This window comes from Microtus oregoni, unplaced genomic scaffold (genome assembly GCF_018167655.1).
Source record: "Microtus oregoni isolate MIOR12 unplaced genomic scaffold, Mior012 000005F_ref0000423, whole genome shotgun sequence".
NCBI lineage: Eukaryota > Metazoa > Chordata > Mammalia > Rodentia > Cricetidae > Microtus > Microtus oregoni.
In genome coordinates this window covers 8,814,880-8,842,560 of record NW_024543064.1, presented here as the reverse complement: position 1 = coordinate 8,842,560, position 27,681 = coordinate 8,814,880, and the positions used below count along the sequence as shown (strand labels likewise).

Sequence of the window (27,681 nt, the reverse complement as noted above, 5' to 3'; positions counted from 1 at the left end):
ACATGCATATCCTGTGATACACACCAGGTAAACTGCCAGCTCAGGAAGAACGGCAGCGCTTGTACACAAGGGGGGAGAAGGGGCTGGATCTGAAGAACCAGGCAAGAACTGGAGGGATTCTGGATGCCTGGGGTGTGGCACACGCTCAGCTCCAAGTGCAAAGGTCATAAGAGGTAAGGGTAGGAGAGGGGCTGGGGGCACAAATCTGTCACTGTGGTGAGGAGATCAGGGTCTCGGAGATTCAGACAGAAAGTGACGGATTGGTTAGAGTATGGTGTCATGGACTCGATGACCCCTCGAGTTTGTGGTCTGAGAATCTGGAAAGATGTAGTTACCATCAGCTGAGCTCAAGAGTTTTTGAGACAGACAAGTGGGTGGGTAGGGGTGGGACCTCAGTCAAGAGGACACATGAAGAAGGGCAAGGAGAAGCCACCAATGGCCTTTTCCACTCCCAAGGGCCCTTCTAACAAGAAAGGTCACAGCCAAGTTCTCAGAAGGCAGAGTGGGGTGGCCCGCTGAGTCACTGATGTTTTACATGAAGCCTGAGTGTGTGGCGTTACAGAGAACTGAGTACAGGAATCGCTCTGGATCTGCTGGCCCTCAGAGGCTGGCGTGTTCCTTCCTCTCAGACCAGCCCACAGACTTTGCGGGGCCACTGCCAGGCAGAGAGTTCACACAGGGTCATAACTGGGGCTTTATTTTAGTTTCCAATACATCAGCAGAGATACAGGTAACTCAGACAAGTGCATCACCTCGAATATGCCAGAAGCAAACTCACTGTGTCAGGAGCCTGTTGCGCCCCAGCAAAGATCACACAACCGTTAGCAGCAAGAAATTAAAGTGCTCTGCTAAATGTCTCAGGTGCAGTCTCTCCCTGGTGGTATAAGTGGAATTTTTACTTATGTAAGTTCAAAATTTCATTCAGTACTCAGGGGCTATACTGAAAAAGAGTTTATTCTACTCCCCCCCCCCCAAAAGAATACAACATTTGTTGGGATCATGTGACACTGATTTGTCCTGACCCACTGTGAGGTGACCCCATCTGTCCAGCCTAGTAATACACTCACGACTTCTTCCCATTACATGCTGAGCCGGATCAAGACCATCACTATCCCAGTAAACAGGGTAGGCTGAGGGGCAAGAGAGCACATGGCCATGGGCAGCTAACCAGCAGGACCTTGTCCCCAGGGGAGTTCCTGGCTGTGGGCTTCTGGGAGGAGATGCAGCCCAATGGTTTATCTCTAAGACACTCTCTACCCGGTCTACAAGTCTTCATTAACCTGAAACTGTTTTTTTCAGACAATCCACCTGGGTGACTGGAATCTTCCCCACTTTGACCAGTAACAGTTTTAACCCTCAACAAGGGGAAGCTCAGAGTCAACAGGAGGCTAAGCAAGCAGCAGGAGGTTCAGGAGTAGAATGGGACGAGGCTTGAGGGTCAGGGCAGTAGGAAAATGGCAGCCTGGCTTCTCATGCTGTTTTGTGGCCAGCTGCAGGCATCGACACAGGGTACAGTCTAGAGAATGGTGGCCACGGGGAGCTTGCAGCAAGGCAGAGATGAGCTGGAGTTAGGGAGGTGGGCTCACAGGCCGTGTGCCCCTCAGTGCTAGGTCAGGTCGCGAGAGGGATCTCTTCTGTACCCACCTTCTCCAGCCACCCCAGGCAGCCCCATCTTCCACCATTCCTCCTGCTACATCCTTTAACCACCTGGACCACACTAGCTCTCACTAATAAACCAGGACCATCAGGCCAAGAGCTGAAATCAGAGCAAGGGCCTCAATGGCAAGAAGGGAGGCAAGCCCCATCTCATCCTGTCAGACGTCAGCACCACCACATCTGATACCCTAATCCACATGCCTTCTCCTGAGCTCTCCCTCTGCTCTGCCTGGCAGAGGTCCCCAGCCTCCCATACGAGCTGACTGAGTCTAAAGCCCAGGGTGTGCTGAGCCTGGCCACCAAGCACAACTCAGAGACTGCAAGTGGGGGAAAAGCGCTAAAGCTGAGGCCAAACACAAGATACAAGTCCTTCTGGGACAAACATGGCCCTTCCAGAACTATCCTGAATTCTTCTGGGGAGTCCAGTCACCCCCACATTGTCTTTCTCTAGGTGTGCCTGCTTGGGCTGGAGAAGGTGGGAGTGTCTGCCTGATGCCTGTGAGGGTTCCCCTCAGTATTCTGCAGGGTGCTACCCTGAGGAAGACCTCAAATGCAGCGAACTTCAACCAGGTGAACATGCTGAGCAGACACGGACACGCGTGACTCCTCATGCTGAGCTGACCCATCCTTGTCGGTCTCCAATTAGGGTGTGCACCAGGGTCTCCTGCAGGGGTCGGGTAACTGGTGTGGAGGCTCAAACAGTACAGGACAGTGGATGCTTTCCTTCTCTCCGCAGTGGCCAAGGACTGGAGCCCATGGGAGGTGCAGCCCTGCCTCTCTGCACAGGCCGCCCCCGATGCCCACTATCTGCTCGGCTGCAGGTACTGGTGTGTGAACATGTTGAGTTCACTGTCCAACCAGCCAGCTTTATTCCTGCGAAGACAAGACTGCTTTGTACAGGCGGCAGACTGAACAGGTCACACTAGCCTATCTGAACCGTCACTTAATCCTTCAATAGCACAATTTCCCACTTTGTAGATGAGGTAAAGGACAGAGTCCGGCTTTTAAGAAAGAGGTGAACTGAGAAAGAATCTCACTAAGCCGCCCAGGCTGGCCTGAACTCATTCTCAGCTGTGAACTCCTCCTGCCTCAGCCTCCCATGTGCTCTGATTATATGAGTCAATCACCACAGCTGGTTTGGGTTTTGCTGCAACCCAGATTCCCCAAACCTCTGGAGGTCAGCTTTCTTGATTGACAGTTGAAGGTTTGGGTGCTAGCTCAGCCTATCTTTGTGGCTACCAGCAGCAGCAGAAATTGTCCCGAGAGCCAGAGCCAGTCAGTGAGCGGTGTGTCCCTGGTGGTGGGCAGGAGGGGCACCTCTGCATAGGCCAGACACTGACCTGTTGGGGCTAGTGCTGAAACTTCTGAGTACCTCTCTGTCCTCTTTGGGCCTGACATCAGAGGCGGGGGCAGGATATGCAAGTCCCCATGTGCTAATGCTATCACAGCCTGAGCAGGCTGAGGACTACAGTACTTCTACCTTTAGCTGTGGCTGCCATGAAATTATATTCTTATCTCACAGATGAAAGCCACAAGACACAGGAAAGCTGAGGAGGGAGTGCAGGGCCAGCATCCAGAACCTGGCTCCTCCAACTGATCCTCCTCCCAGCAAATGTCACAGTTCTACAGAGGCCACCAGTCCTGTTCCTGTGCAGAGACCTGGTGCTAGGCACTCCTGCTCCTGGGCTCAGAGAGGAACTAAATATGACAGACATGGTGGCAGATCTCACAGGGAAAGAAGAGTCAAATTGCAGCCCACCTGCACCCTAACTGTGGAGCTCCAGACAAGGGCCTCAGCTTCCATGGGCACCAATTTTCCTATTAGAAAGTGGAGCTGAGATGGACATGGTGGCACACATCTTTAATCCCAGCACTAGGGAGGCAGACGTAGGTGGATCTCAGTGAATTTGAGACCAGCCTCATTCACTATCAAGTTCCAGGCCAGCCAGGGCTACAAAAACTGGGTGAGACAGTCTGTGCCAAGTGCTGAGACCCTGCAACATCACAGCACTGCCTTGTTTCCTGTGTCACTACGCCCCACCTGCAAACACCCTGAGGACTGTGACACTGTGTTAAGCCTCCAGCAACCAATGCCATCTTGTACTCAGAGCCTGGCAAACATCTCAAGAGAGCTAAATCCCTGAGGAGCACCTGGGATCCACACTGGAGACAGCAGATGCAGACAAGCCCCAATCCCCCAGCGTGGCCACTAGGCCACTCACCTGAGCAATTTGGCTTTGCTCTGAAGTGACTCCAGAGCCTCGACTTTCTTGTTCATGGCAGCAATTTCCTGCTCCAGATTTTCCCGGGTGATGTCAACTTGCTGGCACAGATGAGCAAATGTCCCAGATAGTTCCCTGAGGGGACAGAGATGGGATCAACTGGGAAGATAGTGGTTTAGACAGGATTCTACTGGTGGCCAAATCCACCCAGAACAGAGAAGCAGCTGAGTCCATCCACATCTGCTCTGACCTTAAGTCCAGATCCTTCCCAGCTCTGCTATAACAGCTCCCGATGCCCACATCAAAGACACTGGGCATCACCACAGGAGACACATCAGTCCAGGGGTGAAGCTAACTGGACACAAGAGGCCAGGGTTTTGACTCTAATGCTCATCAGCTAGGCAGCGAGGAAAGGTCCTATCTCCTTTATCTCCAAGTATCAGCATCCTCTCGTGCATGTGCGTGTGTGATATGGTAGGGATGAAAGGCAGGTTTTCATGCACGTAAGGCAAACTCTCTACCAACAGAGTTATATCCCTAGCCCTATCAGTACACACCAATAAAAAAACATATAGCTCACAGCTACAAAGCCAGTGCAAAAAGAGTCTGCCACGCCACAGTTCGAGGGCAATCAAAGCATGGTGGCTCAAGTCTACAATCCCAGGACTCAGGAGGTAGAAGCCAGAAGACTGCCCTGAGTTTGGAATTAGGCAGTGCAAGGTAGTAAAACTGCCTCTCTGTGCTCCTGACCTAACGAGGCACTGTAACCAGGCTTTGATTTAGGATCACACAGCTAATGCCCTTCAAGGCAACCTTTAATATTTATTTACTTAAGAGAAAGGGTCTTATGTAGTCCAAGATGGCCCCAAACTCTCCCCATATAGCCAAGGATGACCCTCCTGCCTCCAGCTCCTCAGCCATGGATCCCTCTGTCATCCCTGGACACAAAGCTAGCACTACACAAAGTCCTGGGACCCATGATGCTGAGACCCAGGGGCTCTTGGGTCAAGCTGAAAGAGAGATGGGGAGAGCCCACCAATTAGCGTGTCCTTCCTCAGGTCCCTGGGTTACTCACTGCTGGACTTGGTGGCTGCAGTTAGAGCCAGTGTAACTGATAATGAGCTGCAGCTTTTCACTGGCGTATTCCACAAACTGGCGCTTGAAGGCCCTCTCCTTAGCCTTGGTGGTCCAGGTTAGCCGCTCATAGACGTAGAGGAGGCCGTACAGTCCAAATGAGAGGGCAATGAGTCTCCAGCCCACTGCCTTCCACACCTGTAGGGATGCATGGTTAATCTGGAGCGAGGTCTCTGCGGCTCCACTGGGGCTAAGAAAGCAGGCACTGTCTCCAGCTGAAGTCAGGGGACTGGCGTGGCCATGGGCGATAACTCAGGGTTAGAGCCACTGTCCTGATCTAGTGAGGAACTGCTTTAAGTTCTGGGGATGGAATTCAGGGCCTGGCACACGCTGGACTCCCCTGCTGCGCTTCAGCCCCAAACCTGAGAAACAGGCTTTGTAAGAGAAACCCAGGTGATCCAGAGCAACAGCTTGTTCTGGGGCAGAATCTGGAGTCACTCCTCACAGCCCACTGAAGAGAGTAGACTTTCCTGTCACACTTCATCCTGGCTACATGAACTTGGGCCAGTTTACTGACAAGCTTCTTCATTGACAAAGGAGGTATGTGATGTAAATTTAACCCACAGATGGTATACCTAGGCAAACAAAATGCTGTAAGATCTATAAAAGGCCTGTCAAGTGTCAGAGCTGTAGGTCACAACCCTTTCCTAGGCCACTATCTATGGAAAGAGCCACAGGATGCAACTCTTAGTCCGAGGGGAGCTCGGACTGTCAGCTGATCTGACAGTGTTTGTGACAGTCACCCTTTGCCAACACCACACCCCCAGGGAGATCTCAGATGTGAGGGACGGTGGCTACAAGGGTCTTGAGTCAGAACACGGTGAGCCCCACAAAAACAGAGGGGCTGACCTCAGGGCTTGAGTCAGACAGAGTCACATATCTAGAAGCAAGAGATGAAGTTCAAGGGCCAGGTAGGCCTCCTGCTTAACCTTTAATTGTTCCTTATTCTCTACTTGTTATGGAAGAAGAGGCCTGTGTCAGAAGGGGAGGCTTCAAACTAGCAGTGAGTTTGCAAACTACATCCAGGAAGTGTGTGATGTCTCAGAGGAACAACTGCATGTGAAAGGCCCTGGCCACACAGCCCCCCGGGTAGAAAACACTCACTGAGCCCCCCGGAGCACCCACCCTCCCCAAGCAAGTGTCACTGACCACTCCTCCAACCACGAGAATGCCCATGGAGGTTCTGGATGTCAGAGAGGCGAGGCCGGTAACCATGGAGACCATAAGCTCCTCCTGTGTGAGGGAGCCCTGAGGCAAGGGGGGCATACTGGGGTTGGCAGGTGTTAGAGGGATAGGCCGCTGAACCTGAAGAGAGACGACAAAGGATGAGAAGGATGTTACAAATCTGTCGTTCAAATACACCCTCAATGACCCTCAAGACTAAACGAGGTAGGGTAGGGACTGAGCAGCTCTTCAACTCCCAAGAGGCAGAAGAGGGAAAATGAGCTTTGTATGCACCACAGTGGGATATCTGCTTCCTGAGAGCCCCACTAGCCCAAGGCGAGCACTGTGGCATGTCACAGGATGCAAGCCCTGGCCACTGGGCTGCTGCCAGCACAGAACTTTTACTAAAAGTCGTAATTAAAGCATTTGTGAGTGTGTGAGTGCATGTGTGCATGCGCATGTGTACACACACGCATGTGCATCTGAGTGTGTGGGTTTGTGTCAGACGTCCTCCTCCAGCGCTTTCTGTCTTTAGACTGTTCTCTCAATGACTGGACGCTTCGTGTTTCAGCCAAGCTGAGATGCCAGCTTTGGAGGAAGAGTAAGTGCTTGCATCCACTAAGCCTTCTCCTCAGTCCCTAATGTACTTTTTTTTTTAAATTTTATTTATTTATTTATTTGTTTGTTTATTTATTATGTATACAATATTCTGTCTGTATGCCTGAAGGCCAGAAGAGGGCGCCAGACCTCCTTACAGATGGTTGTGAGCCACCATGTGGTTGCTGGGAATTGAACTCAGGACCTTTGGAAGAGCAGGCAATGCTCTTAACCACTGAGCCATCTCTCCAGCCCCCTAATGTACTTTTTATTCTAAAATTTAAAGTCGTGATGTGTAGTATTTTTTTTATTGTAAACTTTATTTAATTGCATATGTATGAATGTTTTGTTTGCATGTATGTCTGTGCACTACACGTGTGTCTGGTATGCATGGAGGTCAAGGGCACTGGATGCCTTGAAATTAGAGTTAGAGGTGGTTGTGAACCATCATTAGGTACAGGGAAGAGAACCTGCGTCCTCTGCAAGAACAGCAAGCACTCTGAACTGCTGAGCCATCTCTCCAGTTCCTAATGTATTTTTATTCTAAAATATTTCTAATTGCTCAGTTATAAATTTTAAAGTGGTGGTTTATAGGTACGAATTTAAAATTCCCTCCCCTCTGTGGTGTCAAAGATCAAATGCAAAGCCTCCTATATGCGTACAAGGCACACATTTCCCCACTGAGCTATGTCTCCAGCCTCCAAGTGGTCTGTTTTGAAGAGCACACACTGAGACAAGCACTAGAAACCCCCTGCATTTGTAATCAGGACAAGACCAAGCTGACAACAGTAGCAATGCTGACCAGTGACTGAGTGGCACACTATCATGGCTGTCTGCCTTAGGGAGCCCTGGTGGCAGGTGATCTCCCATGATGCCCTGAGGAAAGCAGCTTCTTGCCTGATCACTGTAGCCCATCAAGGCCCGGCGGCTGTTCTTGGGACCCAGGAACCTGTTCACCAGCATTGTCCATCCAAGGGAGAAGTGGAACTCGATGTCCTCCTGAAAGTCAGCGCACAGCTTGTCACAGTTCAGGTCATAGCTGAGGGAGAAGCACTGGCGAGGGACCAGCATGTCTATCTGATTTCGCGCAGACACAGGCAGAAGGGGCTTCAAGCCATCTGTCAGGGGCGCAAGCAGAGAGAGTGTGCATTAGTGTAGGCCTGTGCCACACCGGGGCCCAACCTCAGGCACAGAGGCCATACCAGCTGCTAGGGGACTGGCTGACAGGTCACCTTCCCGAACCTGCCAGCAGTCATGTCAAAGTCTCAGCTTGTATATTGTCCCACATGGCAACCCAAGTTCACAGAGAATGAATTCAGGACACCACACTGGAAGGTAGTGGGTTAAATCACCACCAAAGGTAACAGATAAGGAAAATCCTAGTTGACTGATTATTTTGATTACGTGTATGCATTTGCATGTCTGTGGGACTATGTGTTCATGGGTGCAGGTGTATATGGAGGTAGGGGCATAGGATCTTCTGAAAAGAGCTGAAGTTCAGGCTGTTGTGGTCCTCCTGACATGGGTTCTGGAAAACAAGCTCAGGTCCTCTGCCAGAGCTGTACACACTTTTAACACACCGAGCTATCCCTCCAGCCTCATCTTAGATACGGCAGCTCCACTGACCCCAAGGTCCCCCGTGACACTAACCTATCATGTCTTGCTGCATAGTCTGTAGGGAGTTGGTGATGGCCGTGGAGCAGCGGTCAGACATGTTCCGGCCCAGGCCTTCCTCTATATGGCGGTGTAGTTCCTGCCTCCAGAAAAGAGAGGGTGAGAAGAAGCACGACCACCAGGAGTCTCTCAGGGTTCAACAAGACCGCCAGTGACCAAAGAGGCTTCATGTCCCTGCCTGGCACTTCCACTCAGGGACCCTCAGACAGTCCAGCTTCACTCACATTCTTATAAACCTTGAGGACAACTGGGGACGGGTGGAAGTCCATCTGGTACTCATCAACCAGCACAGAGAGGCGTCTGATCTCTTCAGCCATGGCTGTGGACACCTGCAGCCAAAGGAGGGTGCTGTTAGCATCAAGAGGACTGTGCTTTGCTTTGGCGGGAGGGGCTGCAGTGAACTGCACGCCTGTCCCCATACCAAGCAGCCTCCTCAGCTCCTCTTGATTTGAAGCTTCAGAGATGGAAGAAAATGGGCAATCAAAATGGTCCTGGACGGAGGCCCAGAGGAAACTATTCTTCAGTCAGGATCACAGAAAGCCAAGGAAGCCCCTGGGATGAGATGCCTTGCCCTCGGCATTTGCTGCCATGGAACTTGACTTTGACTCGGAGCCCCAATCTCCCCACAGAACTTTCTCTTCCTTCTCACCTGCCTTTCCACTTCCTCTGTAATCTGCTTAATTCTCAGCTTATAGTCTTGAGCCAGGAGCTCCAGCTGCTTGTCGATGAATCTCAGCCGGTCTTGCCGCTCTTCCCGCATCTCCAGACAGTAAACTCTGGAAGCAAAAGAGCACTGCTCAGAAGCCTATGTCCCCACATGACAAAGCAGGGACGCCAAGGGAAGCTGGGAAGCTTACGGTGGCCACCTTTCTCCTGCCTGGCCAGGGTATCTGAGGCAGGCAGAAGACAGCCCCTCATCCCTCCGGCTTCCTTTAGGGGAAGGGGTGGTGACAGAGAGAGATGGCTAAAGAGGTGAGACAGTTCTGCTAACTAATAAGGGAGGGGGTAATGTGTGGCAAGCCAGCAAGATGGCTTAGCGGATTAAATGTTTGCTATGCAAGCCAGATGACTTAAATTCAGTCCCTAGAATCTAGATAAGGTGCAAGGAGAGATGTGATTCCACAAAGTTCTCCTTTGACTTCTACACGTGAGCTGTAACATAGACACACACTCTATAACAACAGTGTGAAAAAAGATTTTTTTTTGAGACAGTCCTGGCTGTCATGGAACTCACTTTTGGCCTCAAACTCACAGAGATTGGCTTGCCTCAGTCTTTTTGAGTACTGGGATTAAAGGCATGCGTCACCACTGCCCAGTTCTATTTAACTTTTATTTTATTTTTTTATTTTTCAAGACAGGGTTTCTCTGTAGCTTTGGGAGTCTGTCCTGGAATTAGCTCTTGTAGACCAGGCTATTTAACTTTTAATGTGGTCTGGGTGTGAGCCCATGGACTCAGCTCAACATTAACAATCTGCTCTTAGATGTATCTTTTTATTTGCCCAAAGCAAAATACACAGAACCGTAATTTCCCAGCACTCCCTCTGCCTTGGACTTGGGCTCTCACCGCTGCTCCTGGGCGGCAATGTGCAGGGAATCCATGATGAGACGAACGGCTTCTGCAATCTGCTTAGCCCGGACTGTGTGTTGCTCAAATTTGGTCTTTACTGCAGACTGGGAAATGCATTCCTGGAACAGACAGAGGCACTGAGGGAGGTGGGGCCAACACCTCCAAGGACTAGACTGTGGCTTTCATAGCCAGGGATCCTGGAACAGATAGAAGTGCTAAGTGAGGTGGTCGCCAACACCTCTAAGGGCTAACAGAAAGAGGTACTGAGGGAGGTGGGAGCCAACGCATCTAAGGGCTAGGCTGTGACTTTCATAGCCAAGGACAGGGCTAGAGAGAACCTGGAAGGACAGAATCACTATATACCAGAATCAAAGACGTACCTCAAATCGCCGCTCAAAATTCTGAAATTCAAACATCCTCACTTGAAACCCTTCTGCAAGAGCGCCCCCTAGGAGAATGGCAGTGTTAGTGAGAAAACAGCTGTACAGAGAGGAAAACGGGGGAAATCCCTTCTCTAGGTTACTTTCTTTTTAAAATTTTAACTTTATTTTACGTGCACTGGTATGAAGGTGTCAGATCTCCTGGAACTGGGGTTACAGACAATTGTGAGCTTCCATGTGGGTGCTGAGAATTGAAGCCATCCTTTGGAAGAGCAGCCAGTGCTTCTTAACCATTGAGCCATCTCTCCAGCCCCCTAGGTTACTTTTCTAACCCTGTGGCCAAAATCATCTGACAAAAAAACAACTTAAGGGAGGAAAGCAAGCTTCCCTAGGCTCCCAGTTTGCGGAGAAACAGTCGGTCATGGCAGCATCAACTTGAGGTTGCCTGCCTAGACCTTACAGGGCAAAGAAACAAGGAATGCTGGGGCTCACTGCTTTCTCCTTTACACTGAGCCTGGGACCCAGCCCACAGGATGCTGCAGCTCACATTCAGGGTGAGTCATCCCCCTCAGGGACTCCTCTTTGGAAATGCCCTCAAAGACAGGCCCAGAGGCGTCTCCTAGTTGATTTTAAGGAACAAGGACCTCCCTCCAGGCTCTGAGCACCACCTCGCTGTCAGACCAAGTGCCACCAACAGACCCAGTAAGAGACCCAACATTTCAAATATCCATAAAAAAGGAGGCCGTCGGCTCTCATGGTTACCTCCTTCTGGCATGCCCTGGGCTTTCTGGACCCTGGCACTGAGCACCTCCTTGGCAGATACGAAGAAGATCCTGTCCCCAGCCTGAGCTCGATCCACCACGCCCAGCTCGTCCACCAGAAAGCTGGTGCAGCGTTCCATGTGCTGCCGCCGCACCTAGGCCACAGACAGCTGTGTGTGAGCAGGGCAGGAGTGGGGAAACACCTCTGCTCTCGAGCCGCTGGCTTCCCTAGTTCCTCTCTGGGTGCTTGAGACACAGAGCAGGCCCAGACAACCTCAGGTCAAAGTCTGCCTAACACTGTTCTTTGGTGTCCCAGAAAGAAAGGAGACTAAACCTGGCTCTACACGGACAAGCCAAGTGTCCCAGGACCTTGACTTATCAAACAATAGGCACCCCTAGAGAGTCTCAGTTCCCAGGTAGAACTTAAAAGTGTTAAGAGTCTCCACAGACCCCCAGCAAGCGTCAGGCATTGTGAGCAGGTCCCACTCCCTCAGGTGTGGAGACAGGATCACAACGAAAGCTCCATGACGAGCCTCAGCAGCATTTGGACTCACAAATCCCTTTTCTTTTATTTCACATAAAATCAGAGTTGGGAGTTGTCCTAGAAAACACCCACTCTTCATTCTCTTTAAGCTTCTTTCCCAAATGCCTTCCTAAAGTCTCTTTCTACAGGTACTGGTCCAAATGAAAAGAAAAACAAATATGAAAATAATCATGGCAGGGATGCTCTTTCAACCCAAGAGAAGTCAAGGAAAAGAGAGAAAGTGAACGGGAGGGGAAGGGAATGACGACCGCCATCAGTGACCACATCCAGTCGTATGTAGTCAAGGCAGTGACTTGACCCACTAGATCTGAGGCTGCCGGGGGGGGGGGGGGGGACACACAGGCAGATCCGAGTGGTTAGTGCTCATGGCTCATGGCAGTCTCCAAACTGCCAGAGAGATACCCACCTCCTCCATGTACTCAGGCTCCGAGGCAGAGGCATCCCAGCGGTTGTTCAGGATGAAGATGTTGGGCCGGGAGAGACGCTCGCTCACTTTGTGGAAGAACTGCTTCTCCTAAACAAGGGCAGAGGACCTTGGTGGAGGAGGGGTCCTGCCAGTCAAGGCCCCACTAGCTGTCCTGCCCAGCGTGCCCAGGGACAAGGTGGAGAAGAGTTACCGTCTGCATCAGTGTGGACTCTGAGTTGGCCACCAGCACAAACACATCAGCATCCAGGCAAAACTTATCAATCCAGCTGTCCAGCTCCGTAGTGACATCGATCCCAGGGCTGGTGGGGGCAGGTGTGAATCAGCATGATCAGGTGCAGGGCCTGAGCCCCAGTGTGAACAGCCCTGGGACTTACAAGGCAGTCGGGCGAAGGAGGGAGGCAGGTCTACCCTTTCCGGGAGCTTTATTTCCTTTCCCTGACCTTCCAGATCACTGAGGAATTCGCAGTTCGTGTTTTAGCACCTATTTCCACCCCCACCCCCGTTTTTTTTTGTTTGTTTGTTTTTTTTGTTTTTTGAGACAGGGTTTCTTTGTATAGCCCTGGCTGTCCTGGAACTTGCTCTGCAGAATGCTGGAATTAAAGGCATGTGGTACTACCACCAGACAGCACCTGTTATTTTTATAAAAACATAATAACTTGTAGTTTTCGGTTCTCTAACTGAAACTAAATTCAACCAAATTCAAGTTTTGAATTTTCCTTTTTTAAATTGAGATTGGCCTCATGTAGCAGAGACTGACCTTGAACTCCTGGTCCTCCTGCCTCACCTCTCTAGAGTGTGATTAAAGGCACGCACTACCATGCCCAACTTCCAAGTTTGTATTTGAGTCCAGTTCAAGGCCACCATATAAAGTATTGTATTTTTCAGTGTAGGAGTAACGTGTCCCAAAGGCAGGGCGTTCCTTCAAAGGACTAAAATGGCCATATATGCTACCCAACACACATACTAACTGTTGTGGAGTCACCAGCCTTCCCAGAGCCACTGTCCTGAGGATGGCTAAAGACCTGCTCTGCCAATGGCATTTCAGACACTGGCAAGTGAAATGATTAAACAGGTCCTACGTTGTCCCAGGCTGCGGTCTAGAGAACAGTGTTTTGGTGTTCCAGAAGGAAAGGAACTAAGGGAACAAGGAGCCTAAATCTGTTGCACAAGTCTTCCAAGGACTGTTTTATAGAGCAAGTGCCTCTGAAGCCAGAACCAGCTTGGACTGGCAGAATCCAAACACAGTGACTGGCATGTAGAGCCTCCCCTGTTTTTCAGCGCCCCTATCTCTCGAACAGCCCACTCCTGGACATCTGCAGGGCACTGATGCCAGTGAGCATGATAACCAACCAGGCCCTGGAAGAAATCCAAGGGGCAGAAGGATTTGGTTGAGCTCTCCGAAAGGCTCCAGTACTTAAACAGAGCAAAGAGAGGACACAAGGACCTTCAACATGAATCACCCAGAAATGGAGAGTTGGTACCCTCAGACTGGGATTCTAGGAGTCTCCCCCCTCTCACCTGTCCATCAGCACGAGGTCATCCTTCAGAAGTGGACACTTGGAGTTGGGCCACATCACACTCACCAGGCTGCCTGCATGCAGCTGCTCATCCTGATGGAGGGCATGTGCCAGCTGGTTCACAGTCTGACGGTGGAGGAAGGAAATAAACATCAGGCCAAGAAGCATCATCAGCTGGGAGATCTCCTGTGTCACCTACTACAACACAGCAGCCTGGGATGGCTGACCAACTAACTGGCTAGCCCCTGTCCTTTAAAAAAAAAAAAAAAAAAAAAAAAAAAAAGACTCAAGCACACTGGCTGATCTCCCAGAAAACCTGGGTTCATTTCTCAGCACCTTCAAGGCAGTTTACAACTGTACTAAGTTTCAGGGGATCTGAAGCCCTTCTGGATAGACTGTGTGCACCAGACACCTCTGTGCCTCTGTGCTATAGATATACAAGTAGGCAGACACTTATACACAGAAAATAAGAAAATGTTTAAAAGATTCATTAATTTTTATCTACGTGCATGTATATAGGTGTTCACACAGGCCAGAAGAGGGTGTTGGACGTGCTGGAGCTGGAGTTCTAGGAGAATGTGTGAGGCACCTGACAGTGCTGGGAACTAAACTCGTGTTCTCTGAAAGAGCAGCAAGCACTCTTCACAGAGGGACCATCTCCCCAGCTCCCTTTCTTTCATCGCACTCTCCTTTAAGCCTCTCTCTCAAATATCACCCTGGGGCTCAATTTATTCTGCAATGATTAATCCCCTATGAAACAAAATGCACACCTGGCTCCAAGTAGAGCACAGATGCCTCTCGAAAGTGAGAACGCAGGGGCTGCTGGCGGGGCATGAGAATCCCAGAGCACACTCAGGAACCACACCCTGCTGGCAAGCCCAGGAGGAACATATGTGCTCTCCTCCCTGCTCAGTGCACAGCCAGCCGGCTCAGCCTCTCACCCTCAACAAGCTGGGCCTTGTTCCTGGTGCCCCACTTTCCCGACCCTCCCAAACACTCTCACAATCCCCCCCAAAGCTCATGAGCATGAGGTGGGTGAGCCCTGTGACACTGCTGTGCTGGCTGCTCCGTGTCCAGACTGCACCCACTAGCGCCCACAGCAGAGAGTTGGCTGGACGGAACCCACCTTGACGCTCTTCTTCTCTTCCGAGCCCTCAGTGAGGAGGAAGGCCTCGTGGCCATCTGTGCCCTCCACCCGCAGGAAGCAATTGGTGGTGTGGCCAATCCCAGATGGCAGAACTTTGTCCCAGAGCATGGCATTGATCACGGTGCTCTTCCCATTGCTCGTCCTAGGAGAAACAACAGTGAGGCCATGAACAATACAGTCTGGGCTGTCACACTGTAGTGCCCAGCCTGGGCTGAAGTCTTATTCTCTGCCATGTGTTTGTTAAAATGGCAGGTGAACATCCCTCGGCCTGGACCTGTAACATGCTCAGCGCTTCAGATCAGCTTGCAGGCAGCTGGTGCAGACGCGACCTGTCTCAGAGTTCAGCACCACTCAGTGAGTAAGCACTGGTGGGAACTGCCTGTCTTCAAAGTAAACCATGCTCGTCCTCTGGGTTGTCATCCTGTCCACATGATCCCATGTCCTTGTTTCCCAATACTGGGCCTGCTGTGTGGCTATTTTCCCATCATGCTTCTCCTCACACATGAAGCCCCACTTCTCAGGCCTACCAGTGTCAGGCAAAAGGGAAGCTTCCTTTAGTGCTCTATTTAACACACCCCTTTCTACATTCTGCTTCTTGTAAACAGCTCCATTTGCACACTTGCCTACTCCAGGGTTTAATGGGAACACTCTCTCTCATTCTGCATGGCAATCCCCAGCAGCACACAGCTTCCGAAGCCACCGATCTCCATGTGCCCAGAGACATGGACAGACACTAGCACCTGGGTGAGGGCCAGGCCACACCTTCCAGGAAAGGATGAACAAACAACAGGCCAGAGAAGCTGAGGGCACACTTGAGATCACAAGTCATCAGGGACAGGACTTGAGACACAGTGTTCACTCTATACTACCACTGTGTGCCAAGCACCAGTTAGTTTATCTAGGACCTTTAACCTAAGTAGAAGTGTAGCTTTGTTTTTGACAAACTGGCTTCAAACTCCAAATGGAGGATGACCTTAAACCCTCCAACCCATCCCCTCATCTCCAGAGTGTTGGTATTGTAGGTGTGAGTGCCATCATGCTGGGCCCCAGGGCTTCACATACATAGCAGGCAAGCACTTACCAAACGAGACACACCAGTCTCAGGTGCTAATTGCTTTTAGTGCCTGATCCTCCTTATTACATTTGAAACTCTTAAAACTAAGGGGGAAGCTTCACAGCACAGCACTGACTAGGTGTGACCCCACAGACAGGAAAAAAGTCTACGTAGTTGATTAGACTAAACCAATAAAAGGGCTAGACACCAAAGGATATAACTGTCAGAGTGAAAAGGTAGCCTGCAGAATGGCTAAGATCTACAAATACACAGAATCTATTTAAAGGGCGGGAGGGAGGGCTCTGTGCAGTGGCTCTCAACCTTCCTAACTGCAACCTTTTAATGCAGTTATTTCCTCATGTTGTGGTCACCCCCAATCATAAAAGTATTTTTGTTGCTACTTCATAACTGTAATTTTCTACTGTTATTAATCATAACATAAATATGGGTTGTCTGACCCTTAAAAGGGTCACAACCCACGGATTGAGAACCACTGGCTCAGTGGTTAAGTGTGTGCACTTCTCTTGCAGAGGACCTGGGGTCAGTTATCAGCAACTCTCAACCGTCTACTCCAGCTCCAGTGGGATCTAGTGCCACTGGTTGGTACCGAGACCTCTACCAAGTGAACATACCCATGAGCATAACAGAATATAAACGAGTCTTTAAAAAAGACCCACCAATGTATTTAAAAGCTCCTACAATGCAACAATAACCAAAAGAACAACCTAACTAAGGAATAGATATAGATATATAAAAGGCCAATCAACACGCGAAAAGCAGCGCAGCAACCCTAACATTAAGGAAATACAAATCCAACCACACTGGGAGCCCAACACGAAGGGTCCAGCACTGAGGCTGGGGCAGCATCACCTGAGCCCAGGAGTTAAAAACCAATTTGGACATCACAGTAAGGCCCCTATCTCCAAAAACCAAACCAAACAAAAATAAAAACAAAGAACCCCACATCAGACTGTTACTTCCCACTCAGAGGCATGACCACTATCAAAACACAGAATACTGTGGACAAGGGTGTGCAGAAACGACCCATGTGCACTGCTGGGGACTATACAACGTACAGTTGCTGAAGAAAACACTAGTGAGATCTAGTGAGCTTCGGAGCGGAACGACAGGATTCACCAACAATCCCACTTCTGTGGACAAACCCAAAGAACCAGAAGCAGGGACCGGAAATGACATCTACACACATGCGCACACAGTGACATTATCTGTTAGAGTCACAAAGCAAAAGCAACCCAACTGTTCATAGAGATGAACAAATAAAATGTCACATGCACATGAAATGGAATATTCAGCCTTTCATGGGAAGGAACTGGGCTGAAGACATTCCCAGAACCCATGTAAAAGCCAGGGAAGTGTGGCAGCCACCTCCAATCCCAGCTCTCCAATCCCTGGGGCAACCTGGTTACCTTGACAAGCTTAGAATCGGTCAACTTCGGTGTTAGTGAGAACCTGACTCAAATAGTCAAATCCGAGCACTGGGAAGATCAGGCAGGATGAGGCCAGAATAATGGCTGCCAAGGGCTGGGGAGTGTGGGGATCAGGAAGTCACTATTTACTAGGAACGACTTCCGCTCCACCAGATGAAAAGCTCTGGGGACTAGCTGCATAGCATCATTGCTATCTCCCCAGGGACACACTCTCTGTTGGCTCATCCAGGAGCTGAGACACAGCTCGGTGACAGACACAGCTCAGCCTAGTTCCAGCTCCATGCATAAAGAGGTTTGTTAAGAATCACAATTTAAAAATTAAAGAGGGCTGGTGAGATGGCTCAGTGGGGAAAGATGCTTAATGCTTACTGCTAATCCGGACGCTTGACTTTGATCCCCAGGATTCATAAGACAGAAGGAGAGAACTGACTCCCATAAGTTATCATGACCTTCTTCATTTTTGTGCACATCCCCCATCAAATAAATAAAAATGTAATTAAAAAAATAAAAGCAACAATCAAAAAGAGCATATGAACTCAGGGCACACCACTGCTCCCCAGTGGAGAGGACCTCCCCTGTCACCTGTATCCATCCCCATCCCACCAGCCAGGGAGGGCTTCCAAGTACTCACCGGCCGAAAAAAGCCACCTTCATGTGTCGCCTGGCCAGTACCTCGCTGATACCCCTGACTTTGGACAGATACCCTTTGACGTCCAGGACCTGCTCTTCGGTAGTTACTGGGTCCAGTTCTGCATTCCTGTGGGTGTCTGAGGGAGGACGACAGTGGGTCAGTGTTTGGTCAGAACTCCAGAGTGATGGCCTCCCTCATGCTGAGGCCTCACTCTCCAACCCAAGACCACCTCTGTTGACTCTCAGCTCTGCCACCAGATGGAAGTTCCAGACTCCCTACTATAGTCCTACTGTGTGGCAGCTATGAACAGACTGGGGAGGAAGACTGACAGGGCTCCCCCATGCTGTTTGTGCTCCAACAAATAAAGCTTGCCCAAAGATCAGAGTATGGCGCTAGCCACACTAGTTAGCTATAGAGGGCAGGCAGTGGTGGCGCACACCTTTAATGTCAGCACTGGGGAGACAGAGGCAGACAGATCTCTGTGAGTTCAAGACCACTTGGGCAACACAAAATTGATCCTGTCTAAAAGAGAAACAGAACCAAGCAGTGGTGGCTCACACCTTTAATCCCAGCTCTAGGGAGGTGGAGTAGGGAAGTGATATGATTGAGCAGAGAGAAGAATATAAGGCAGGAGGAGACTGGAGCTCAGGAATCACTCTGAAGTTTTGTAGAGAAAGCATTCAGTCTGAGGACTTGTAGAGACAGAACACCCCATTCAATCTGAGGAGTTCATAGAGGTAAGAACTAGTGGCTGGCTGCTCTGCTTCTCTGATCTTTCAGCTTTCACCCCCTAATATCTGACTCCGGGTTTTTATTTAGACCAATTAGAATTCATGCTACAATAAGAACAGCAGTATCTTCTTCCCTAAGCGTCTAAAAATGAAATGAATTCAATGCAAAGTGCTGGGTGACTACTTGAACACTTGACTCTTCACTTGTACATGATGAAAGGGTTTTATGTGCCACAGTACATGTGAGGTCAGAGGACAACTTTTCGGAATCAGTTCTCTCCTCCACCTCCACCTCCACCTGGGTTCTGAGATCCTAATCCTAGGCTTGCTCGGCAAGTGCCTTTACCTGCTGGGCCATCTCAACAGCCCTATTGCTTTCTTCCTTTTTAGAGTCTATTTATTTTCATGTTTATTAGGGTTTTGCCTTCATGTATATACATGCACTACACCTGTGCCTGATGCCCTTAGAGGTTAAACAGAAGCACCAGAGTTACAGATGTGAACACCATACAGCTGCTAGGAGCAGAACTTGAGTCCAGTGCAAGAGCAGCCGGTGCTCTTGACTGCTGAGCCATTTCCCCAGCCCCATCAGTCATATTACTCCTTGACAAATGCTTACAAAATTCTCACATGCTAGGCACTGTTAGAGTCACTTTTTTAAAAGTTAATGTTTTTTTAGCATGTGTGGCACACATGTGCCACAATGTGCACGTGGAGGTCAGAGGACAACTTGCAGGAATCCTTTCTCTTCCACCACGTAGGTCCCAGGGATAGATTTCAGGTGGTCATGGAGGAGACAAGAGTCTACTCACCAAGCCATCCGCCAGCTCTCTAGTCAGTTTTCAAATATGGTCTCATTTAATCTTTGTTATGCACACAACACACCATTTGAAGCAAGCAACATGGCTCTGGAGTATAGGACCTCTCCAGTCCATGTCACATTGAGAAGTCCTTCCAGAGCTGGGCCTGTCTGGCCGCATAGCCTCTTGTGCTGCCAGCCCCCACGTGTGTGTGTGTGTGTGTGTGTGTGTGTGTGTGTGTGTGTGTGTTTTGAGATAGGGTTTCTGTGTGTAACACAGTCCTGACTGTCCTGGCATCTGTTCTGTAGACCAGACTGGTCTTGAACTCAAGAGATCCACCTGCCTCTGCTAGGATTAAAGGCATATACCACCACACCTGGCCTTGCCAGTCCCCAGTTTTAACTCCACCACACCACCTCCCCAAAGTCACCAGCCTCTTCTCCCTCTAGGCTTGGCTTGCTGCTACCCACCCCAATTCACCTGATGCTCTAAAGAACAGAACCCTGTTGTGAAGTAACGTGGCTCATTTCCACTTTGTCTCATGTCTAGCACGGACAGCACAGGCTCAGGAAGCCTTCCCTGGCACACTGCCTCCTGAGCAGATTCCTGTCTATGCATTCACGTACCTGGCTAGCTCAGCTGTCTGCATTATCTACCATGTGACGGCTAGACCATCACTCGCTGAGTAAATGAATGCCCAAAGGATTGTGCTGCTTTCCCCTAGTGCCCTTGACAGGCAGATGGATTAAAAAAAAAAAAATCACTACAGAAGATGAAACTGAGCAAGATCCAGTCTCACCCATCCACCACAAACTGCTTCAGCTATCTGACAAGCAGACGGGTGTTGGGCCTGCAGCAAACTCTTGCAAATTACCAGGCTGGCAGGTCCCAGTCCCAAGAACACTCCCCAAAGCATCTGGAGTATGAAAAGTGGCATATCAGAGACTACCTAGTAAGTTTTCCTTCTGATTAGTGCCATGAAAGGAAGTGACCCAGCCAACATGCCACCCCTGTTCCAGCAGTCACCCCACCCCAGATGCAGCAACATTCCTCCCTTATATGGGCACATGGGCATGACCTTTGCAAAGCCTCGTAGGAGGAAGCTGGCTCTCAGGCACATGGCTTCACTGAACAAGTGCCTGCAGGCTGACTAGCTCTAACTGTTTGCCTGGGTGAAGCCTCCTCTCCCTAACCAGAACAATCCCAAACACAGCTCCATCACTCAGCTTCTTTCCTTCCATGTGATCAACAAACAAGGGCCTCAGAGTCTCACTATGAGGCACATCAAAGAGCTGTGACAGGATACCTTCCCCAAACACCTGCCTGTCCACAACATCACGTGAGAGAATGACTCAGGGCAGAGAGGGCAGTTGGGCCCTGGGAAGACAGCAGCCTGGCCACCACCTCTGCATACCTAGGCTCAGGGAAGGCAGAGCAGAGCTACTGATAAATAAGCAGGTCGTAATCTGCAATCATTTCAGCCTCAATCATAAGATTCAGGGTCAAACCTGAAGATTCCTTAGCACAGGGCAGGGCACAGGGAGGTTAACAAAACTGGACATGGTCTTTTTTTTTTTTTTTTTTTTTTGGTTTTTCGAGACAGGGTTTCTCTGTGGCTTTGGAGCCGTCCTGGAACTAGCTCTGTAGACAAGGATGGTCTCGAACTCACAGAGATCCACCTGCCTCTGCCTCCTGAGTGCTGGGATTAAAGGCGTGCGCCACCATCGCCCGGCTATGGTTTTTTTCTTTAATGGGGCCTCATATACTGGCTTGCCCATGTGAGACAATGAGCAGGCTGGAGAGATGGTCTACCTGAACTGGGATGGATTCCTGCACCATTGGACCCGAGCTTGGGGTGCACCCCTGCACCACTGGACCCGAGCTTGGGGTGTACCCCTCCACCACTGGACCCGAGCTTGGGGTGCACCCCTGCACCACTGGACCCGAGCTTGGGGTGCACCCCTCCACCACTGGACCCGAGCTTGGGGTGCACCCCTGCACCACTGGACCCGAGCTTGGGGTGCACCCCTGCACCACTGGACCCGAGCTTGGGGTGCACCCCCCACCACTGGACCCGAGCTTGGGGTGCACCCCTCCACCACTGGACCCGAGCTTGGGGTGCACCCCTGCACCACTGGACCCGAGCTTGGGGTGCACCCCTCCACCACTGGACCCGAGCTAGTGGTGCACCCCTACACCACTGGGTCTGCAGGTTCTGCAGCTAAACCTGAAGATTCTTAGTCTCACATGAACCCCTCTTTCACACACAAGGAAACCAGAGACAGAGAAGGCTCAGGACCTGAGTCTCCACAGATAAGCTCCAGACCTATGGCTGGGCACCCTTTAGAGGGAGCCTGATAGCTAGTGTCTGGAACTGCCCGCACAGAGAGGGGCACAGGGAAGCAGCCCTCCGCTGACAGAGGCTCTGCTCAAATTAGTAACCAGAGAAAAGACGCAGTGACATGAGTTTCCTACTTGCACTTCTATTGCCAATCTAAAAATACCAACTAGGGCGCCCTGTCCGGAATAATCAACACACAAGTGTTTGGTGCTATGGCAGCCAGAACCAGGCCAAATAAACACACACGGGTTGTGGCATGAGAGACACCTGGGTAAAGCTAGGCTCAGTCACTCTAAGGCGTCAGGTAACACTCAAACCTTAGTCTACCTGCCTTTTGGTTTTTCTGTTTGGTGGGTTTAGTAGACAAGGTTTCACCTCAAACTCACCAGCAGCTAAGACCTTAAACTCTTGCTCTTCCCACTGCGGTCTTCCAGATTATAGGCACGCACCATATACCACGTGCTGGAGATGCCAGCCAGGCTTTACCAACAGAGCAATCACCACACCACACCTCCACCTGCTTGCCTTTTTGATCGGGATAAGATTCATCTTGGGAGGGCATGGTGGCACATGCTTTTAATCCTAGCACTTGAGAGGCAGAGGCTGGTAGATTTCTGAGTTTGAGGCCAGCCTAGTCTACAGAACGAGTTCCAAGACAGCCAGGGCTACAAAGAGAAACTCTGTCCCAAAAACAAACAAACAAAAAACTCCTTCAAATGAAACGTGGAATTTCCAACTTAATAGTTCATATCTAATGTTCCTGGTACTCATGATCCATAGGAATCCAAGCAGAGCACAGGTAAGGCAATGACACACTTGGGCTTAAGTTTCCCTAAAGCAGGCCTGTTTGGAACCCCCAAATCCTGCTACTCAAATTTCTCATAGAACCTGACTGAGCAGGCGCCCAGCTCACCTTCAAGGAAGCTGGCACTCTCTTGGATGTAGGCCCCCAGCTGCTCGAAAATGCCATTGATCTTTTTCTTGGCAGTGACAAAGTGCTTGAGTGGGGAAGCATTCACCTCAGCCATGTGTCGCTTATCCTTCTTGACGGTGACGATGGAGTTGCATCGAGAGAAGAGCAGGGACATCTCGCTGAAAGAGAGCCAAGACTGTGTGAGTATAATGTTAGGCCATGATGCTGGGGAGCAGGGATGGGAGGAGAACTGAGACCACCAAGAATATGGCTGCTCTGTACTCACTCAAGGGAAACAAGGTCCCAACATCTTAAGGAGGACGGGAATTCTCAGTTCACTTGGGCCCATGTCCCTGTCACACTGTGTTGGTTCACAACTGCCTGGTTGTAGAGCCCTGAGTTCAGGCTTGGTGCTAGCAATCCCTGCCTTGCCTGTTCAACAATGACTAGTACAGCAGAAAGAGGGGAGGGATCTTGGGGTCACACAATCTCACACACAGGAATCCTCAGAAGGAGAAGTGGTAGGAATTGAACCTATCTCCTCAACACCATCAACCTAAAAGTGCATCAGACAGGGAAAGCAAAGTGCAAACAAGGTCAGGGTCAGCCACACCCTTCCATGGCCACTTTGCGGTCCAGGAACAGTGGTCCTCACTCCTAATGTGGTTTGTTAGTCTGCTTGCTTATGGAGTAGAGACAAGGACCAGTGAACCTCAAGAGGGAGAGATCTACTTCTAAGACTAAAAAACAAAAGAAAAAGGGATGTACTGGGAATGGCATGGAAGCACAGGCGATAGGGGCAAATCTATATTGCCCAATCAACAAACCATCTGGCATGTTACAGATTCTGTAGGACACAGGGAAGTGAGCACACTGCCGTTTCCCCCTTTCCCCTTCTTTCTTTAGGTGGTGGGGTGTGTATGGTGTGTGGTGGTGGGGTGTGTATGGTGTGTGGTGGTGGTGGTGGTGAGATACATGGTCTCATGGAGGTCTTAAACTTTTCAACCTTCTGTTCTCTTTCAAGTACAATTATGGGCATGCACCACCACATCCAGCTTCTGAGACATGCTTTCTCAACTAGGAAAGACAACAGAGCTCAGAGAATGGGCACTGGAAATAAAATAATTCAATAATGTAAAGGAAGAGTGCTCTGAAGTCAGGTGGGGTGGGCAGAAGGAGAACAAGGAAGGGAAAGAGTGTAGGATGGGGTGAGGTTGCCCATGACAGAGATTCTGAAATCAACAACATAAAAGGCCCTGTGTTCTTCTTGCATAGATCCAAGCCAGTCATTTCACTCTGGGTCCCTGGTTTCTTCACATTCAACAATGGGATATGGTGTACATTGTAAAATGACTAAAGATGATGGCACAAGCAACATGTCCAGCACAGTTAGGGCTCAAAGGTAGTATGTCTCATGGTCTCACACAGTAGTAAACTACAGCCAGATCACAAGACTCTCCCCATGGCCACCCAGCAATCCAGTCTAGGAAGCTGGGAGCAAAGCTGGTGAGTAACCCTATCAGCACATCCTGTACTCCCCCACCCGCTACCATGGAAATGGAGTAAACAGGTCAGCTGGAAGAGATAAGTAGTGCCCAGCCCACAAGTGACTTGCAGGAAGAAAGTTGCTTGATAACAGCTGGGCTTTTAGATGAGTGCTTCCAAGATGCTGGTCATTGTCTTTAAGCCCAAAGAATACAAACCAAGAGCTGTTAGTGTTCAGTAATTCAAGACTCAAGGGCATGCACACTAGTAAAGCCGAGCGGCTGGGTGTTCAGCTGGCCAGGAGCTGCTCTGACCTCACACCTGCAGCTATGCATCGTAGCCCTGCAGAAACCTACCACAGCTGGCACCAAGCTCGAATTTCTCTGGCTCTGCTGATTCCCACATTGTGTGTCTGCATCTGTCTGACCTTGCTTTCTGTCTAGAAATCACTCTCTCCTATTCATTTTGCATACTCTTACTTTCCTCCTAGAAATAACTCTAAGTCACGCACATGCGGAGGACACAACCTTACCAGATTGTCAGTTTGAATTGTTTTTACAATCACGCTGTGTCTCTACATAGGTGTTGAGCTTCTAGAAAGCCAGTCTTTGACAGCATTGCGCCCTCCCCATTTCCACCTTCCTCATCCACAACTGCGAGAGGCACAGGCTGCGTTAGTAATAGCACTGAGGGAAACAAGCTAAAACCTTCCATCCCTAAACATCCAAATACACTTTTTCCTGAAAAGCAGTTTCTAGCTAAGTTTGGAGCTCAGCCCGTCAAGAGAGACAAACAAATTATTTCCGATTCTGAAATTTAATCCAAAGAGCAAACTGCACATATCTATGTGCTCAAAAGGAATGAATTTGTGAAATAAACACACAAAAGCCCCCCAAAGAACCCTGCTCTCTGGGGCTCTGCCTTCAGCAAGATGGTGGGAGGAGGCTGAGTTCCTGTCCCTCTTCTGGAAAGCCCTGATAGGCCTCACCTTACCACAGGGCTCACTGTAGGCATGTGGGGCCTGTCCCCTAAGTACAACTGGGCCAGAGGGTCCAGTTCCAATATAAGTTATGCAAAATAAATAAATCTGGAAAAAAGAAAAAACAGCTTAAGGTCATCCTCAGTTAATCAGGGTGTTCAAGGCCAGTCTGTACAAGTGGGCCTGCCTTTCTCAAAAGACAGGAGGGGTGGGGCCAAAAGAAACTTCTAGCAGGCTTTAAAATTCAAAGGCTCACACTTCAGGGAAAGGCTCATTCTGACAGACTTCTCCCACCCCAGAAGTTGCAAGAGCACAGTAATAACACACTAACTTAAGATCAGAAACAAGCCCGATTCTAAACAGAAGTCAGTATTAGCACTTGAAGGCCATCAGAAGCTTTGCCTCGACACAGGCTATTAGTGGAGGAGTATTAGGTGTTCAGACAGCAGCGTCAAAATTCAGTGCAAGGTGTGTGGATCCCAGGTGTGGTCCTGAATCCACATCACCTCCTTACCCAGTTTTATGTTCAGCAACTCCTAGCAGATAAAATAAAATGGTCCAGAGATGGTCTGCTGGCACAACACAGGAGAAGCTGAGAAATTGAAACAAAAGAGTATCCAGGGTAAAAAAGACAGAGCAGACTCCCAGAGCCATGGTAAGGAGCCAGCTTCTGCCAAGCAGAGAGAGAAGAGCCAGCACAAGGGAAAGAGACTAATTCTTCAGGGACCTCAGGAGATATAGCTCCTGGCCATGTTTTGAACTGTCAACGAGTGAAATCCCATGGAAGCAGAAAGGAGAAACAGTAGTTTCTTCCAACAGAAGCCAGAAGCCACCAGCTCTGTGCTCCAGGATTCCATCCAAGAGACCTGCCACCCGAGAGCCAGGGGAACACACTCTTTTGATCTCAATCCAGATCCACAGTGCCCAGAACCACAGCCTACACTTACTTTTTAGCTGGTAAGAGACCTTTACAGGGTGGACATCGTGGACATGGCTGGAGTCAAGACGATGAAAAGAACTTGAGGTCTCTTCTGTGTTGATTCAGGTCCAGGTTGGCTACTGATGGTGTTGACTCCACCTGTCCCAGCTTTTTGAAAAAGAAAAAGGAGAGGTCAATAGGCAACCGAGAAGGAAAAAAACCCCACCTCATGTGCAAAACACATCTGATCAGGAGTCAAAGTCAAACTAACTCATCCCTGAGGGAAGCTTACTCACTGAGGTACTTTAGAAGCAGGTGAGGAAGTGTGGAGGGGAAGAGGGAAGATAATGGCAAGAGACCCAAAGCACAGGCATGCACAAACACATTCCTAGCCACGTGCTAGTGCTAATGCACAAACACATTCTTAGCCGTGCTAGTGCAAGGTGCCAACGAGGTCCCCGCAAAGGCACATTCAGGAGGGAGGAAGGAGCTGAACCAGGACAAGGCCTGGCCTTGAGGACTGCGAGAAACTGTCAACTAGCAGTGGAAGGGGAGAGGAAAGGAGGAGATCTGACTGAAAGCCAGTGTATCCCAGCTGCTGTAAAGTAACCCCTTCCATCCTCAAGTCTATGGAATAAACTTGGGCTTAGAGTACTGGGAAGATGTATACAATCAAAGAGTGGTCAAGCTAGAGACCAAGATACACTAGCTGTGACTCCAAAGCTCACTTGTGTTTCCCAACACAAGAAAAGAAGGGGACCATCAAGAGTCCTTTTCTGGAAGGAGGGAGAGATGATTGGAAAGGTAGATGAACAGGATAGGGAGTATTACAAGAGATGGAGGCCGGCAGCTTTGCCTTTCTGCATCCACACAGCTATCTTTTTCAGTATTCTCTGAGGCTTTCAATGTTCTAGGTGCTAGGGTCAGGGACGGATAAGAATAGCTCCAATCCTCGAGGTCTTAACAGGGCAATGAGAAGTTATACAAGTAAAAGGGCCTCCGCCATAAATGGCGTAGGCGGTGAACTGGGTCCTAAAAAAAAAATGCTGGCAAAAAGAAAATAGAAAAGTATTGGATGAAAACTGGAAAAGGGATGTGACCACAGGGCTAGGAAGACCAGGGTGCCGGGAGCTTCGAGGAGCCCACCTCCCAGCCCAGAGTCCTGCGGCCCGCCCCCTCCTCAGAGCCGAGGAGGGCTCGACGGCGAGGCTGCAGCAGGGGAACGCCCGTGTGACCCGAGCCTGAGCCTGGGCCCAAGCCTGAGTCCCAGGGGCCCCAGCGTCCTAAGCTGGGCCGCTCAGGACTCTCCCGGCGGGGGCCTGTCGGTTCCACCACCCCGGCGCGCTCGCCTCTCACCTTCACCTTCCCGGCCTCGCGGCGGCCATCACACCCACAACGTCACTAGCCGGGGCCACACCGAGAGAAGAGGGAGGGGAAGGGGCTGCGCTCGTCACTCGTCCCGACGCAGCCCAGATGAGCCGATGGCCTAGGAACTCAGTCACTTCATCCCTACCACTCCAATGCGACAGCTTCCAGAGACTCCGTGCTTCAAAAGGAGCCTCCGCGTGCCTGTTAACCGTCCCGCGTCCT

General features: G+C 50.1%; 1 protein-coding gene across 2 annotated transcripts; it reads right to left on the bottom strand.

Moving 5' to 3' along the window:
* Positions 1-676: 676 nt before the first annotated feature.
* LOC121448168 (mitofusin-2) lies at positions 677-27,681 on the bottom strand. Of its 2 annotated transcripts, XM_041651960.1 has the most exons (20): positions 27,448-27,681; positions 26,120-26,259; positions 25,687-25,764; positions 22,709-22,887; positions 17,924-18,059; positions 14,770-14,932; positions 13,645-13,769; positions 12,317-12,425; positions 12,106-12,213; positions 11,157-11,310; positions 10,395-10,462; positions 10,012-10,133; positions 9,097-9,223; positions 8,672-8,776; positions 8,424-8,526; positions 7,671-7,891; positions 6,162-6,317; positions 4,954-5,150; positions 3,879-4,013; positions 677-2,529 (listed from the first exon to the last, which is right to left on the bottom strand). In XM_041651960.1, exons 4-20 carry the CDS (start codon positions 22,881-22,883, stop codon positions 2,460-2,462), a joined length of 2,274 nt encoding a protein of 757 aa, XP_041507894.1. In that variant the 5' UTR covers positions 22,884-22,887; positions 25,687-25,764; positions 26,120-26,259; positions 27,448-27,681; the 3' UTR covers positions 677-2,459. The 2 variants fall into 2 exon arrangements, with proteins under 2 accessions (XP_041507894.1, XP_041507895.1); XM_041651961.1 differs by lacking the exon at positions 25,687-25,764.